This window comes from Lissotriton vulgaris, chromosome 7 (assembly GCF_964263255.1).
Source record: "Lissotriton vulgaris chromosome 7, aLisVul1.2, whole genome shotgun sequence".
Lineage (NCBI taxonomy): Eukaryota > Metazoa > Chordata > Amphibia > Caudata > Salamandridae > Lissotriton > Lissotriton vulgaris.
This window is the reverse complement of record NC_141695.1, coordinates 1,292,807,528-1,292,821,364: the sequence shown is the minus strand read 5'-3', so window position 1 is coordinate 1,292,821,364 and position 13,837 is coordinate 1,292,807,528. Positions and strand designations below refer to the sequence as shown.

Here is a 13,837-nt window from a genome sequence, read left to right as displayed (position 1 = left end):
TGCTGCCCTTTTCCGGCCGCCGCACAAGCTCCTTTTGGAAATTGCCTGTTTCTGACCGTCCCTAGTCCAGTCGCATCCAAATTCAGAGGGTGGAACCGCCGACCTATGGTCAGGCAATTCCATTCCGCTATGGTGTCTGTTGGATCATCATCTGACCGACATTGTAATTAGGACCTATGTGTATTACAAGCATAATTTCATTCAACACAATAGCCCCATGGTTTGTTAAGCTAAATGAATTATTTGGATTTTGCCTATTTGTTTTTACGTAAAGTGTTGTTTTAAAATGTTGCTTATGATATGACTGATATACTTTTAAACATGTACATTTGTAAATGGGATAGTTTATATAGACTGTATGGCTTAACCCTTTAAGTGCTCCCGCCGGCCAGCGGCAGCTGTGAGCACTACCTCGGTAGTGCTGCACACGTCCATTGGCCGACGCAGCCCCGGCCACTCAATGGAACGCCCGCCCGCAGCGGCATTGCCGCGGCAGTTAAGGCGTTATATAAAAACATTGCGATTGTTTAAAAGTGAGTCTCAGTTAATTAAAGTCATGTTTCAAAATTCAGGACCTTTGGATGCTGGTCTCAATACCAAACTCGGAGTGTGGGGATCCATAGGCGCCAGTGTGGGTTTCCGAAAAGTTCCTTTTGACAAACAACCCAAGCAAGTAATTTCCGCCATTTTATTTCCTCCAGGTACGAGGCAGCCTCGCGACGACCATCATAAGTGCTGTAACGTCTATGGCTTCAATGTTAATCTACATTGGATACATTTTAACCCGACAATTCTTTTATTTTTGGAGGCGCTCTTGCGAGTATCATGACGACCGAGAAACATGTGAGAAAGTCATGCAATCTCAGGTAAGTGCCACTTTTAACAACTTGTTACTTACAGTTAGGTAAATACAATCAGGCAGCTGGAAATGGGTGTATTTGACACTAACAGTTCAGTTTTATTTGTTGTTGGAGTCGAAGGGAACACCTGAATCGTTTGACTAACTGCTGTGCTCAAGAGCTAAGTTGATCAACTTTTGCTTGAACAAAATATAGAGCGAGATCGTACTTGCAATCTATTGGTATCTATAGTCTGTCTGGTTTGCCTATTAAGCTAGGAGCTGCACTTTTATGTTTCAGTTGCGAGACCTCCATTAGCGTATTTGTGATTTAGGGATTAAAATGCACATTTTTGTCATAGGCTGCACGGAAGGCATCTTTTACCACATTTCCACATGCTGGTGCTTATGCCATGCTGCTAGGCGTGTGCTGTATTATAATAAAGCCCAAGGTGCTTCCAGTGGAGCTTCAGGGTGACTTTACCACATCCTCAGCTCAGTAAGGCAAAGCTGACAGCGCACAACTGGACCTCTGCAATGAGCTCCAAAAGGACACTGTGGGGCTCTTCTGTGTTCCCAAGCAGCTCCTTAATCCAGCACAGTTTCAAAAAGCTTGAGGTGCACCTGCCGGGCTGGAAGCAGCAAGGGGCCTGACCATTCTGACACACACACTTTACTAATAATACAACTAGCCATTGATCATCTTTACTGACTGCCAGTCAAGAAGACTGGTCCCACCCTCTAGCATGACAGCCATCAACACTATGCCCTGGACAGGGAAAGGAAGAGGTAACTTTAAATTTTACTAGTGGCAGATCACATGGGGGATTAAGCTCTAAATGTTCTCAAATTCTATAATACATACTTTTACTATTGCAATAACACATGGATCTTGAGCCATCGTCTTCCACTCCTTCAAACAGTGTTTCTGTCTGCCTCCCTACCTTCAAAGGGTAGAGCCAGAAATAATTCTCACAACCACCTTGCCCAAAAGAAGAATTCTGTCCTCTTCCTCTTGAAGATTCATTCTATTGTATTGTATTGTAATTGCATTTATATAGCGCTTACTACCCCTGACGAGGCGTCAAAGCGCTTTTTCAGCGAGTAGCACGCTACTCCGGGACCCATAGAGGATTAGTGTTGAATTGGTATAGTGAAACATGCAAGTACATTTTAAGTGGTGGATAGGTTAGTCAGTTATTTGGATTTGGAATGATAGCAGAAGGATAGAGGAGGAAAAAGGTTTGTATTTATATAGCGCTTGTTGATGCACGCTATTCTGGTCGCCCATGAAGGATTAGTGGTGAATTAATATAGTGAAATATGAAGTAATTTGCCCGAGGCTACACACATTTTGGGAGCAAGTGCATACCACTGTAAGCAGAATGGTACAGGTCCCAATAGCGTCCCTACCAGAAATAGCACCACTTGAATGTGTCGCTCTAGTCCCACCCAAGATCAGGAAGTTCATCGCCATTGGCTTGTTATTGGCCAAGAGAGAAATAGCCATACGCTGGGGTGGAACAGCTTTGCCTTCAGTCAAAAGCTGGATAACTAGTCTAGCATCATGTTCTATGAGAAGCGAACTATATGCAAGTACAACCCCCCCGCCTCCAGACCTAAAATATGTGGGGTCCCTTTAGAGCGTATTTGGCTGCGCAGCAGGACAGCCCGGCCTCTCCACAGGATTAGAGTATACCACCGACGGGGGTGGAATAAAGTACAGAAATGGGTAATATTTGACAACATATTACATACTGACACATTCTGTCTGACAGCTTGCTACATAGGAAAGAACAGGCCACATAGGCAGGAATAAGCCAGACTAGTAAGAGGTAACCTTCACTGCAGCAATGTCAATTGCTGATGGAGATCGGGATGATATAAATGTTCATTGGGTATCTGTTGTTGTTCAAATGTAACATCCCGCTTGAACATCTTGACTGCATATTCTATACTGTACTATTGTAAAATGTCTTTGTATCCACCAATGCATGACTTAATGTTCTGTGGAAACTGATAAATAAAGTTACTAAAAAAAAATGAAGCAATTTCAGTGGTGGATAATAGTCAGTTATTTGGAGTGAGAAGGATTTGGGGGGGGGGGGTGAAAAGCGAAAAAAAGTTTGCATTCATATAGCACTTGTTACCCCTGATGGGTGTTGAAGCACTTTTCTGGTGAGTAGTACACCACTCCGGAACCCATAAAGGATTAGTGTTGAAAATTAGTATAGTAAAATATGAAGTAATTTGAGTAGTGGATATGTTATTCAGTTATTTGGGTAGAGAAGGGTAGGTGGCGGGATGGAAGCGGGAAAGAGGTTTGTATTTATATAACGCTTGCTACCCCTGATGGGCTTTTGAAGCGCAAATAGTACGCTACTCTAGAACCCATCAGGATTAGTGTTGAATGAGTATGGTGAAGCGTAAGAGTAATTTTAGTGGTGGATATGTTAGTCAGTTATTTGGATTGAGAAGGGTTGGGGATGGGGTAGAAAAGGGGAAAGGTTTGCATTTTATAGTGCTTATAACCCTGATGGGGTGTTGAGACGCTTTATTGGCGAGTAGCATGCTACTCTGGAACCCAATAAAGGATTAGCAGTGAATTAGTATAGTTGAATATGGAATTTGAGAAGTGAACATGTTAGTCTGTTAATTTGGATTGAAAAGGATAGTGGAGGGATAAAAGAGTGAGGTTTTTTTTTAGATCTTAGCAGTAGGAGGAGGCTTTTGGATGAGTAAAAATGAGTTTTGGAGGAGAGGAGTCAGAGGGAAGAGTTTAGAAAGTTTTGTTTTAGGGGATCTGTACAGTAAAAAGAGGTGTCAGATGATGCAAGGAGGGGTAGAGCAGGAGAGCGTCTATAAAGGGTTATGTTGGGGATCATAATAGTGGTATGGGGTTTGGGATAAATGAGAGAGTGGATGTAGAAGATATATTGATAGATGTATAGGATGAGGGATAGGGTAGTGCATTGGAAAGAGTAGTAGAAAGAAGTTTGAGATGAGTCAGAAGGTTGGGCTAGAAGATATATTGAGCAAAGTATAGATTGAGAATTAGGTAATGCATTGGAAATGCTAAATTAGAAGAAATTGATAAATATATTGATCCATAAGTACATTGAAAGTATATAGATACATAAAGGAGGTAAGTATGTGTAGATTAAAGATATTAATAGAGGCACAGAATGAGAAATAGGGTAGTGCATTTGATATGCTTTTTCAGGAGAAAAGTAACAGACACACAGATCCAAGTACATGCAATGGTACATAGATGCACACTGGAAGGTATGTACATGCAGACCAAAGATGATTTTTATTTATTTATTATTACTGTTATTTATTCTCTCGACAACATAATTATTTTACATGTTTATACAAAGTAATACACAAAGATAAGTCATATCAATAGTGAAAACAAATGCTTATATACAAAGGGATATGCTTTAAATTTCTGTTTGCTTTTGGTGCTTATGTGGGGAAGAGCTAAATCTTGAGTAGTTTCCTGAAGATAAGGTGGTTGTCGGTGGACCTTATGTTGGGGTGTAAAGAGTTACATAGTTTGGCTGCTTGAACAGAGAAGTATGTGCCACCCATGGTTTTTTTTCCTGTATGGGTGGATTTTGAGGCGAGATGCTCCTTTAGTCAAGTCAAGTCAAGTCAAGTTAAAATTTGTATAGCGCACTACTCACCCAGAGGGTCTCAAGGTGCTTGAGGGAGGGGGGTATGTTACTTATCAAATATCCAAGTTTTGGGTTGTTTTCTGAAGGAGAGGTGGTTCTGTGTAAGGCGGAGGTGGGTGGGGAGGGAATTCCAGGTTTTGGCCGCTAAGTAGTAGCAAGATCTTCCTCCCATGGTGGATCTTTGGATGCGTGGAATCGCGGCAAGAGCTTGATTGGACGATCGTAGTTGGCGGGTGGGGGTGTAAAAGGTCAGGCACGTGTTGAGGTATTTGGGTCCTAGTGATGAGTACAGGCCTCAGCAAGGCCCGTAAGTGCGAAAGGGTTCGCCCTTCTGTACGCAAGTTCTCAGACTACATAAGAAATTGGCACGGAAACTGGAAAATACAAAAACATAGTTTAATAAACCTTTAAAGGTGGTACTACAGCCCACACAACACTCTACAGTATTGTACAAGGTAGCAAAAAGAACTCGAACATGCGGTCCCCTTTTATACACAAAGAAGGGGCTCATAAGTGGGCGGTTACAGCTCAAAATGCTTGATTTACAACCTTATATGGACATTTCTCAGACATGATCGATACATGGGTGGAGTTAACAGTTCATAAAGCCCCCCGAATGCACATTCCAATCCCCTCTAAGCAGAAACAGATGTTACACGTACTGGGCATGCGCTAAGCAAGCTGGAACTATTTATAGCCTGTTGCCGGGCAAACTCCAGGGGTGACAGTCAGTGAGGTAGGACTTGCCTTGTGGCGAGCACATGGCGGAATGTAACCTACAAGATGGACGCCGGAAAACAAGATGGAGTCACAATAGCATGTCTTCAGCGAATGCTTAACATTATCGCCGTTTTATTTACAAAACTAGGTCGTAGAGGGCTTTGTGTGCGTGGGTGAGGAGACGGAACGTTATTCTCTTGTTGACGGGGAGCCAGTGGAGGTCTCTCAAGTGACCAGATATGTGATTGTGGCGGGGGATGTCTAGAATGAGTCTGGTGGATGCGTTCTGAATGCGTTGGAGTTTTCTCTGTAATTTGGCTGTGGTTCCGGCGTAGAGGGGGTTTCCGTAGTCCAGTCGGCAAGTGACAAGTGCTTGGGTGACCGTCTTTCTTGTTTCGGTGGGGATCCATCGGAAGATCTTTTTGAGCATACATAGGATGTTATAGCATGAAGATGAGATGGCGTTGACTTGTCTGGTCATCGAGAGGGAGGAGTCCAGGATGAAGCCCAGGTTGCGTGCGTGGTCCGTTGGTTTGGGTGCGCTGCCCAGGGCTGGTGGCCACCATGAGTCGTCCCAAGCAGAGGGGGATGATCCTAGGATGAGGACTTGTCTGAGTTCAGTTTTAGACGGCTGTTCTTCATCCACTGGCTACGTCTTTCATCCCTTCGTGTAGGTTGGTTTTGGCGGTGTTTGGGTCTTTGGTGAGGGAGAGGATCAGCTGGGTGTCGTCTGCGTAGGAGATGATGTTGAGGTTGTGTTGGCGCGCAATGGATGCGAGGGGACTCATGTAGACGTTGAAGAGGGTGGGGCTAAGTGATGATCCTTGTGGTACACCGCAGATGACTTCAGTGGCCTGGGGGGAGGCGGACTCTCTGGGTTCTTCCAGCGAGGAACGAGATGATCCAGTCCAATGCTTTTCCATGTATCCCGACGTTGCTGAGGCGTTGTACAAGGGTGCTATGACAGACCGTGTCTAACGCTGCGGAGAGGTCCAGTAGGATGAGGGCTGCTGTTTCTCCGTTGTCAAGTAGTGTTCGAATGTCGTCTGTGGCTGCAATGAGGGCGGTCTCGTGCTGTGTTTGGCTCGGAAGCCGGACTGTGATGGGTCGAGGGAGCCGTTAGACTCGAGGAAGGCGGCAAGCTGACTGTTGACAGTTTTCTCAATGACTTTGGCAGGGAATGGGAGGAGCGAAATGGGGCGGTAGTTCTTAAGTTCGGTGGGGTCTGCTGTGGGTTTCTTCAGGAGGGCGCTGAGTTCGGCATGTTTCCAGCTTTCCGGGAAGGTAGCGGTGTTGAGGGAGCAGTTGATGATATCTCAGAGATGAGGTGCGATGATGGAGTCGTCTTTGTTGAAGATGTGTTGGGGGCATGGGTCGGTTGGCGATCCGGAGTGGATGGAGTTCATCAAGCGGATGGTGTCTTCAGTGCTGATTGGGTTCCAGGCGCAAAGGTTGGTGGTGGGGGGCTTCGATTCGGGGGTAAGAAGGGTGGACTGGTCGCCGAAGCTGTTATGTATGTCAGCGATTTTGCTGTGGAAGAACGAGGCTAGAGAGTCGCAGAGGTCTTGAGAAGGAGTGATGTTGTTGGTGCCGGCGGTGGGGTTGGTAAACTCTTTGACGATGTTGAATAGTTCTTTGCTGTTGTGGGCGTTGTTGTCTAGTCGATCCTTGAATGCTGATTTCTTGGTGGATCGGATCAGCTGGTGGTGTTTGCGGGTGGCGTTCTTGAGGGCGGTCATGTTGTCTGTGGTTGGGTTTTTTCGCCAGGCTTTCTCGAGGGTTCGGCAGATCTTTTTGGATTTCTTAAGGTCGTCGTTGAACCAGGGGGCTTGTTTGCTACCCTGCTTGTTTTGATGGTTTTTCAAGGGTGCTAATTCGTTAGCGCTGTGGGTGATCCATTGTGTGAGGTTGATGGCTGCTTGATTTGGGTCCAATGATTTGGCGGGAGGGTTTTGATATAGCGATGTGGTGAGTTGGTGTGACGACCGGATTTTATTAATGGTATTTCCGGTCAGTGGAAGGAAGCAAAAATTCAAAGTATCCCAACGGAAACCCACATAATTCTATTGCAGAAAACATGGGCAATAGACCCCTTTATGTTAAAACATCATACGGGTTACTTTGAATCTGCTGTAAAACATCAGAAATTTGGCCGGCCCTGTGGAGGATTAGCCATTTTTGTTTCAAATGACCTTAAAGCGAAACATGAGCTAATTTTCACGAACAATCCTAACTTTCTGGCAGTAAAAATCCATTATAAACCTGGTAGAAATATTCCGTATAAAGTATTGACACTAGTAAATGTATACTTACCTCCGAACAGGTCTTTAAAGAATACGCTGATCAGTGCCTTAAATAAACTATTACTAGAGCAAATATTGTATGAGCCTCTAGCCGACTATATTGTTACTGGAGATTTTAACGCCAATTTGCTAACACCCCTAGCACGGAGCGAATTTGTGCAATCTCAAAATCAACAATGGGCAATCCCTGACCCAATAATGGACCCTAATCACATTAGTCGATCTAATAAAACCGTAATAAAGTTGGTGAGGGATATGGAAGCGTTAGGTTTAAGAATATTGAATGGCAGATTTCCTACTGATTCTCCACCGGCCTGCTCATTTCATTCAAAAAATTGCTCTTCCCGAATTGATTACACCCTGACGTCCTTATCTATATTTCATAAGGTGATATCCTATTCCTTAATCAAGGTGATGGAAAGTGACCACAGCCAGCAAATTATCGACATCAACATAATATGTCCAAAATCTAAATCTTTCCTGACAATACCTGGAGAAATCTGTTCTGTTAATTATACAAAACTAGCATGGAAAACTGTAGACACGGACAAGATCACTGCAAGGGCAAAACATCTGGTGATGGAATGCATGGTCGAAAAAAGTTTAAATCCCATTGAACAATAGGAAAACTTTACACACAAAGTAGTCACTGATAACATACCATCTGTAATCACCGAAGAAAGGATAAGTTCATATTGCAAAAAAGGGGAAGATGCAGTTAATATTATCTTTTTACCTTATGCTATAAGGAAACTAAGAAGTCAACGAAACAGACTAAGAAGACACCTAAAGAAGACTCCGTCTAACAAAGATATACGAGCCTCATTGGCGGATATCAATTGTAAACTAAGGAAACTGATATGGAATGAAAAGAATAAAGGAAGACAGGACCTATGGACAAAGATATTTAATGCAAGCTCAATGGAAAATTCAAGGGAGTTCTGGAGACCTATTAATGGCTTATCTAGACCAAAGAATCTGGGAATTGGATCAAGTTTATCCGAAGAAAAATGGGTAACTTTTCTACAAACTCATCTCAATTCAAACCAACGGTCTTTGATACAACCTAAAGTCGAAAGTTCTCTAACAAAAAATTGCAAAGAAGGAGTGAAAGACGTGACTATAACACCCAGCCAAGTGGCAAGATTGATAAAAAAACAAAAAGATGGTGCCCCTGGGCCGAATGGCATTCCCTTTGCATTATTTAAAGAATCGCCCGACTTCTGGTCAGATCATCTTACAGCTGTTTTTAATGATGTGGTCCTGAGAGGGGAAATACCACCCTCGTGGAAAGGTTCGCTTATAATCCCAATATTTAAAAAAGGCAACTGGCAACAGCCAGAAAATTACCGTCTAATTACCTTACAGGATTCAGATGCAAAGCTGTTTGCCAATATTCTTTTAATGAATTTAACTGAGTGGGCAAAAGAAGTGCAGGTAATACCCCCAAACCAAACAGGCTTTGTCAAAGGCCTTGGTACAACAACAAATCTTTTAATCTTAGCAATATTAATTGAAAAGGCAATAATTGCAAATCTACCTTTATATTTGTGTTTTGTAGATTTTAAATCTGCCTTCGACTGTGTTGATCGCGAGCTTCTTTGGACCAAGCTTGCAAAACAAGGAATTCCAGTCAAGCTTTTAAAAATTATTAAACTTTTGCATTCTGATACCTGGGTTTGAGTGAGGATGGGTAATGGCTCAACTGTAACTAAAATTATTCCAACATCGAATGGGCTTAAACAGGGCTGTGTGTTAGCTCCCCTACTTTTTAACTTATTTTTATCTGATCTCACTTCTGACCTTAATGATATCAACGCCCACCCACCAAGGCTGGCTCAAACTCCGATATCAAACCTGCTATACGCGGATGATGTTGTTCTAATGAGCTATACAAAGGTGGGGATGCAACGACTGATCGACGGCATATCCAAATACTCCAAGGTAAACGGTATGCACATTAACGACGCCAAGACTAAAATGATGGTAATCACCAAAAATGTTCGATTAAAGCATGCGCATACCTGGGTTTTGGAAGGTAAAAAACTGGAACAAGTAAAGGATTACAAATACTTGGGAGTAACTTTCTGTGATAATGGAAAATTCGTTCATCAGAAAAATTAAATTACAAGGAAAGCAAATTCCATTACCTCCGCATTTAGATCTATCCAGAAATCCATTAGAGATTTGTCTTATCGCCCTCTATTAAAATCATTATCAGCTAAACTATTGCCTTCCTTAACATATGGGAGTGAGGTGCTCAATGGGAGTGATGCAGAGATTATAAATATTTTGGTAGCAAAAACCTATCGCCATTTATTTTCACTCCCTAAGAATGCCTCACAATCACAAGTAAGGTTGGAATTTGGTCTGAATGACCAATCTTGTGCAAGAAAAGGAAACATAATGAAGGCGTGGAACAGAATAAAAAATGATTATGACAACGAAATGTCCCGCCTTCTTTGGCAAGAAGTAAGCACCAACCGTTCCTTAACTATTGCCGCCTATTAAAACTCCGCAATCAAGGACTATGGTTTAGCTTCTATTTGGAACAACACGGTCAAACAGGAGAGCTTCAAGAAGACAGTAAACAAAATCACGGATTATCTCTCTTTGATAAAGGACAAAGATAATTTCACTAAAAGACACCATGCGTGGCCAATAGTAAATGGTTTTAAGAAAAAGAAGATCCAAACCTATTTGGAAACATCTTGGACCAAAAAAAATAAACAAATCTTTATGAAAGCTAGGTTTGGTATATTTCCAGGCTCATGTCATTTGGCACCATGGAAAAGACCTGAAGAATTTGGGGCGTGTACGCTTTGTAAATCTGGTCAAGAAAACATCATACACCTAATTTGCCTTTGCCCGAACCTGGAAGTCGAAAGAAAAGCGGTACTTAAGAAATTATTTAATGAACGTGGTATAAGAACCTGTAGACAGGCTCTTATGGCAAGCTTAGATCCCGAAGACCTAACAATTAACTCAGCATTTTTGAAATTTCTTATATTAGCCAAGAAAAAGTTGGACGCTTGTGTTTGATTTTGTGTAACCACTCTCAAGTTGCTTAATGGAATAATTTTATGGGTCAGAGTACTTTTTATTGTTTTATGAGAAGTATTTGTATGTAAGCAATGCATTAATATTTAAGTAGTGTATATATTTTTTATCCATATTTTGTAGGATTTTAATTAATCAAACAAATAAATAAACATGACCGGATTTTCGGACCAGATAGAATCAGACTAGAACACCACTAACCCAGCCGAAATGAAACCATCTCCCTCCTCAGGACCTACTTACAAAAGGCACCTGTGTACCTACCTAAGGATGGGGAATTAGCAATATACAAGCTTAGATCTTCTACAACACCACACTCATACCTTATAGTCTCGCTGCAACAGGGGCCCAGACTAGACTACCCTGAGGCAGTTCCGATTATCTGCTCCAGACGCCCCCACAGTGATCAACTGCTTGTTTCGTCTAGAGACTTGAGCCCAGGGACATTTCCTGATAAGATTCAGCTCCGGCCAGTTCTCTCCAGTTTGCAAAGAGCGAACAACACCTCATAACTAAAACATCACCTTTACCCTGCAAGCATCTCAGTCTGCAGAGGCAGGAAGCAAAATGGAGTCTCTCTGGTTCTGGGCCTTGTAGGCCCGAAAAGGATGAAATAGACACTTAACTCTGTCAGAGTACATACACAAACCATACCAATATGTAATCTAAAGTCAGGACTACAGGATCCAGAGTCAAGAATAAGGGATCTATCATCTTATAAAGCAGCTATCCTCTAGTTTATGCTCCTAGGTCTGGAAAAAGGCATGAAAAGGACCAAAACAGGCCAAGAATAGGGATCCAGGATGGTAGCAAGCTTTAAAGTCACCATCACTCAGAAATAGAGCCAAAAACCCAGTCAGAACACTGCACCCTTGACTTTAAATTGCTAACATCCGTAAACAACAACAAACAAATAAACAAACATCAACATAATCTATCAACAAAATCAAAAACAAAAAGAATGCCTAAAATGAATGACAACTAAGGAAAATACCACCTAAAACTTGATGTAGGGAATATAAATCTGACAACCAATTGAAAACTAATCAAAGCACCCTTGACCTGAATGTTGAAATGTAACTAAGATTGATCTGATAACAACAGAAACTAAGCAAAGCACCCTTGAACTAAATGTGCCTCAACTTCTAGTGATAACTCATGAAATCTAATGATGTGGGGAAATGTCTGTGAAATAAAAACAACAAAGGGCCTAAATGAGGCCTACCTACTTTGATCAACTTAAGAAAGGATTTGGTAAAATCTGACAAATAAACATAACAAAGGGTCCTCAAAGTCTGGGCAACTATTACTAATAGATCTAGGGCATGACCTAACTAAAAGACACACCTCCCAGGACAACTTAAAGTCTAAGGTGACCACCCTTGGAACTAATCCCACTGTTCTAAGTAAGAGTTGATGGATCAAAGTGATAGTGTAATAATAGGAAAACAAGGACAACCCCATCTCTACAAAATAGCTGGTGTAGCACTATGCATATCAAGCAAGAACATCAAAAAAAGTTATCTAAGTGTGGTGTATATATTCTTCTACAAGATAATTCAGACATAAATAGTCTGTCCAGAAATCCCTATAGCTAAAATAGCTAAATCATAGACTTAAACTTGGGAAATTGAGTAATAGTAGACTATGCCAAAGGCAATAGTCAAAGGTCATAAGTCATCTGACTCAGGAAACAGTTTGCACCTAATCCCTCTGTATCAATCTGTGGACACATGTGTGCACCATCATTCGGAACACTGCTTTCCTTTCATTGGCAAAACTGTTTTATAGAAAACAGGAAAACTATGAAATAGGTGAAAAATAAACAAGTGTAAAGTCAATCTGTATCAATAATGAAATAGCGTAGCATACTAAAACCAAAATATCATGTATCACAGGGCATTAGATTACTAAAGCAGCTCACTAATTATATACTGCGCCCTATGACTTTCAAACAATATCATTTGCATATATCAAAAGGAATCATTGAAAAAAAAGGCCTAATCATTAATATGGCACTGCATCTTTTAAACTGGAAAATCAAAACCATGAACAGGACTGGAAAATTCAGAATTGGGGACTGTATGTGGTAATTGCAAAAGTGGCATAATGTCCATCTGAAATAGAAACATGGGAAAAATGCAAGACTCAAGAATGCAGGCCAAGGAATTACGTTGCAGATTCCTTTTGTAGGAAATATAGTTATAACCAAATAAAAATGGGTTCTTTTAGATCATCACATCATCACAAAAGTCAAATAATAACTTTTATTTTCAAAAATTGAACTATTGGCTTTGTCAAAAAAAAAAATTCTGTTTAGGAAATCCAGATATGTTTGAGGCAGCCAACTGTAGATTGTAATACCAATTCGGATAGGGGGGGTGCCCACACATACAATAGGCCAGGTCACACCTCTAGGCTAGATTATCTACTAATAGACGTACTCTTATGGCCTTGGGTAAGGGACATGCAGGTGGTTCCATCATCCGAAAGTGACCACAATCCACTCTCCCTAACCATGGCTCAGTGGTGGTGCAGTCTAAGAAGGGACAATGTTACTCAGGTAGCCGTACCCCCGGATGAGTCTGAAGTCTCCCCCTGTGGTAGGAGAATAAAATGGGCGAGACTGGCCTTATCCGAGGCTAAGGTAGGGGAAATTCAATCCCTCTTAAACCAAGCAGTAACAACCCTCGGAACCTCCCTGGAAGGGGTGGGTAGAGCTAGTGGGCTTTTCGTCTCCCTGGTAGAAGCCTTAACCAACGTGTTCACTATGCACCCAAACAAGAGGGGTAATAAAGTTCCTAAAAAAACAGGAGAGGGCTGGTATACCCAAACTTGTAGGGCCCACAAGACAAGGCTAGTTGAGGCGGTAAAACTTAAGTCCCAAAGTGTGATACAGGAAGCTAGGAAGGCCTATAACAAATCCCTTAAATTTGCTAGAAGGGAGTGGGAAGAAAAATTTTGGGACGACCTGCTCCAGGCTAGTAAAATCAGGGATTCAAGGGCCTTCTGGAATCTCATAAGCACACGTAATAAACCCGATGCACTTGTGAGACCCTGTAACATCCCGCCCCAAAACTGGGTAGAACACTTTGGGGCCCTATACCTCCCTCCTAACGGGGAACTGAATGAGGGATTCGACCTTATACGTGAAATTGAACCTCATGCCTATGACCTCTTCACTCCCCTTGAGATTGAGGGGGTTATAGGCTGGGTAGCGCCCCGTAAGGCGGCGG

At 42.1% G+C, this 13,837-nt stretch overlaps 1 protein-coding gene across 3 annotated transcripts in view; it reads left to right on the top strand.

The window, feature by feature from the left end:
• The window catches only part of LOC147703522 (membrane-spanning 4-domains subfamily A member 4A-like), a 381,338-nt gene that overhangs the window by 191,767 nt on the left and 175,734 nt on the right, over positions 1–13,837 (top strand). For all 3 annotated transcript variants that reach the window (XM_086931886.1, XM_086931888.1, XM_086931887.1), the window contains one exon: positions 702–866. In XM_086931886.1, coding sequence (XP_086788012.1) covers positions 702–866 — 165 coding nt within the window. The remainder of the gene's footprint in view (positions 1–701; positions 867–13,837) is intronic.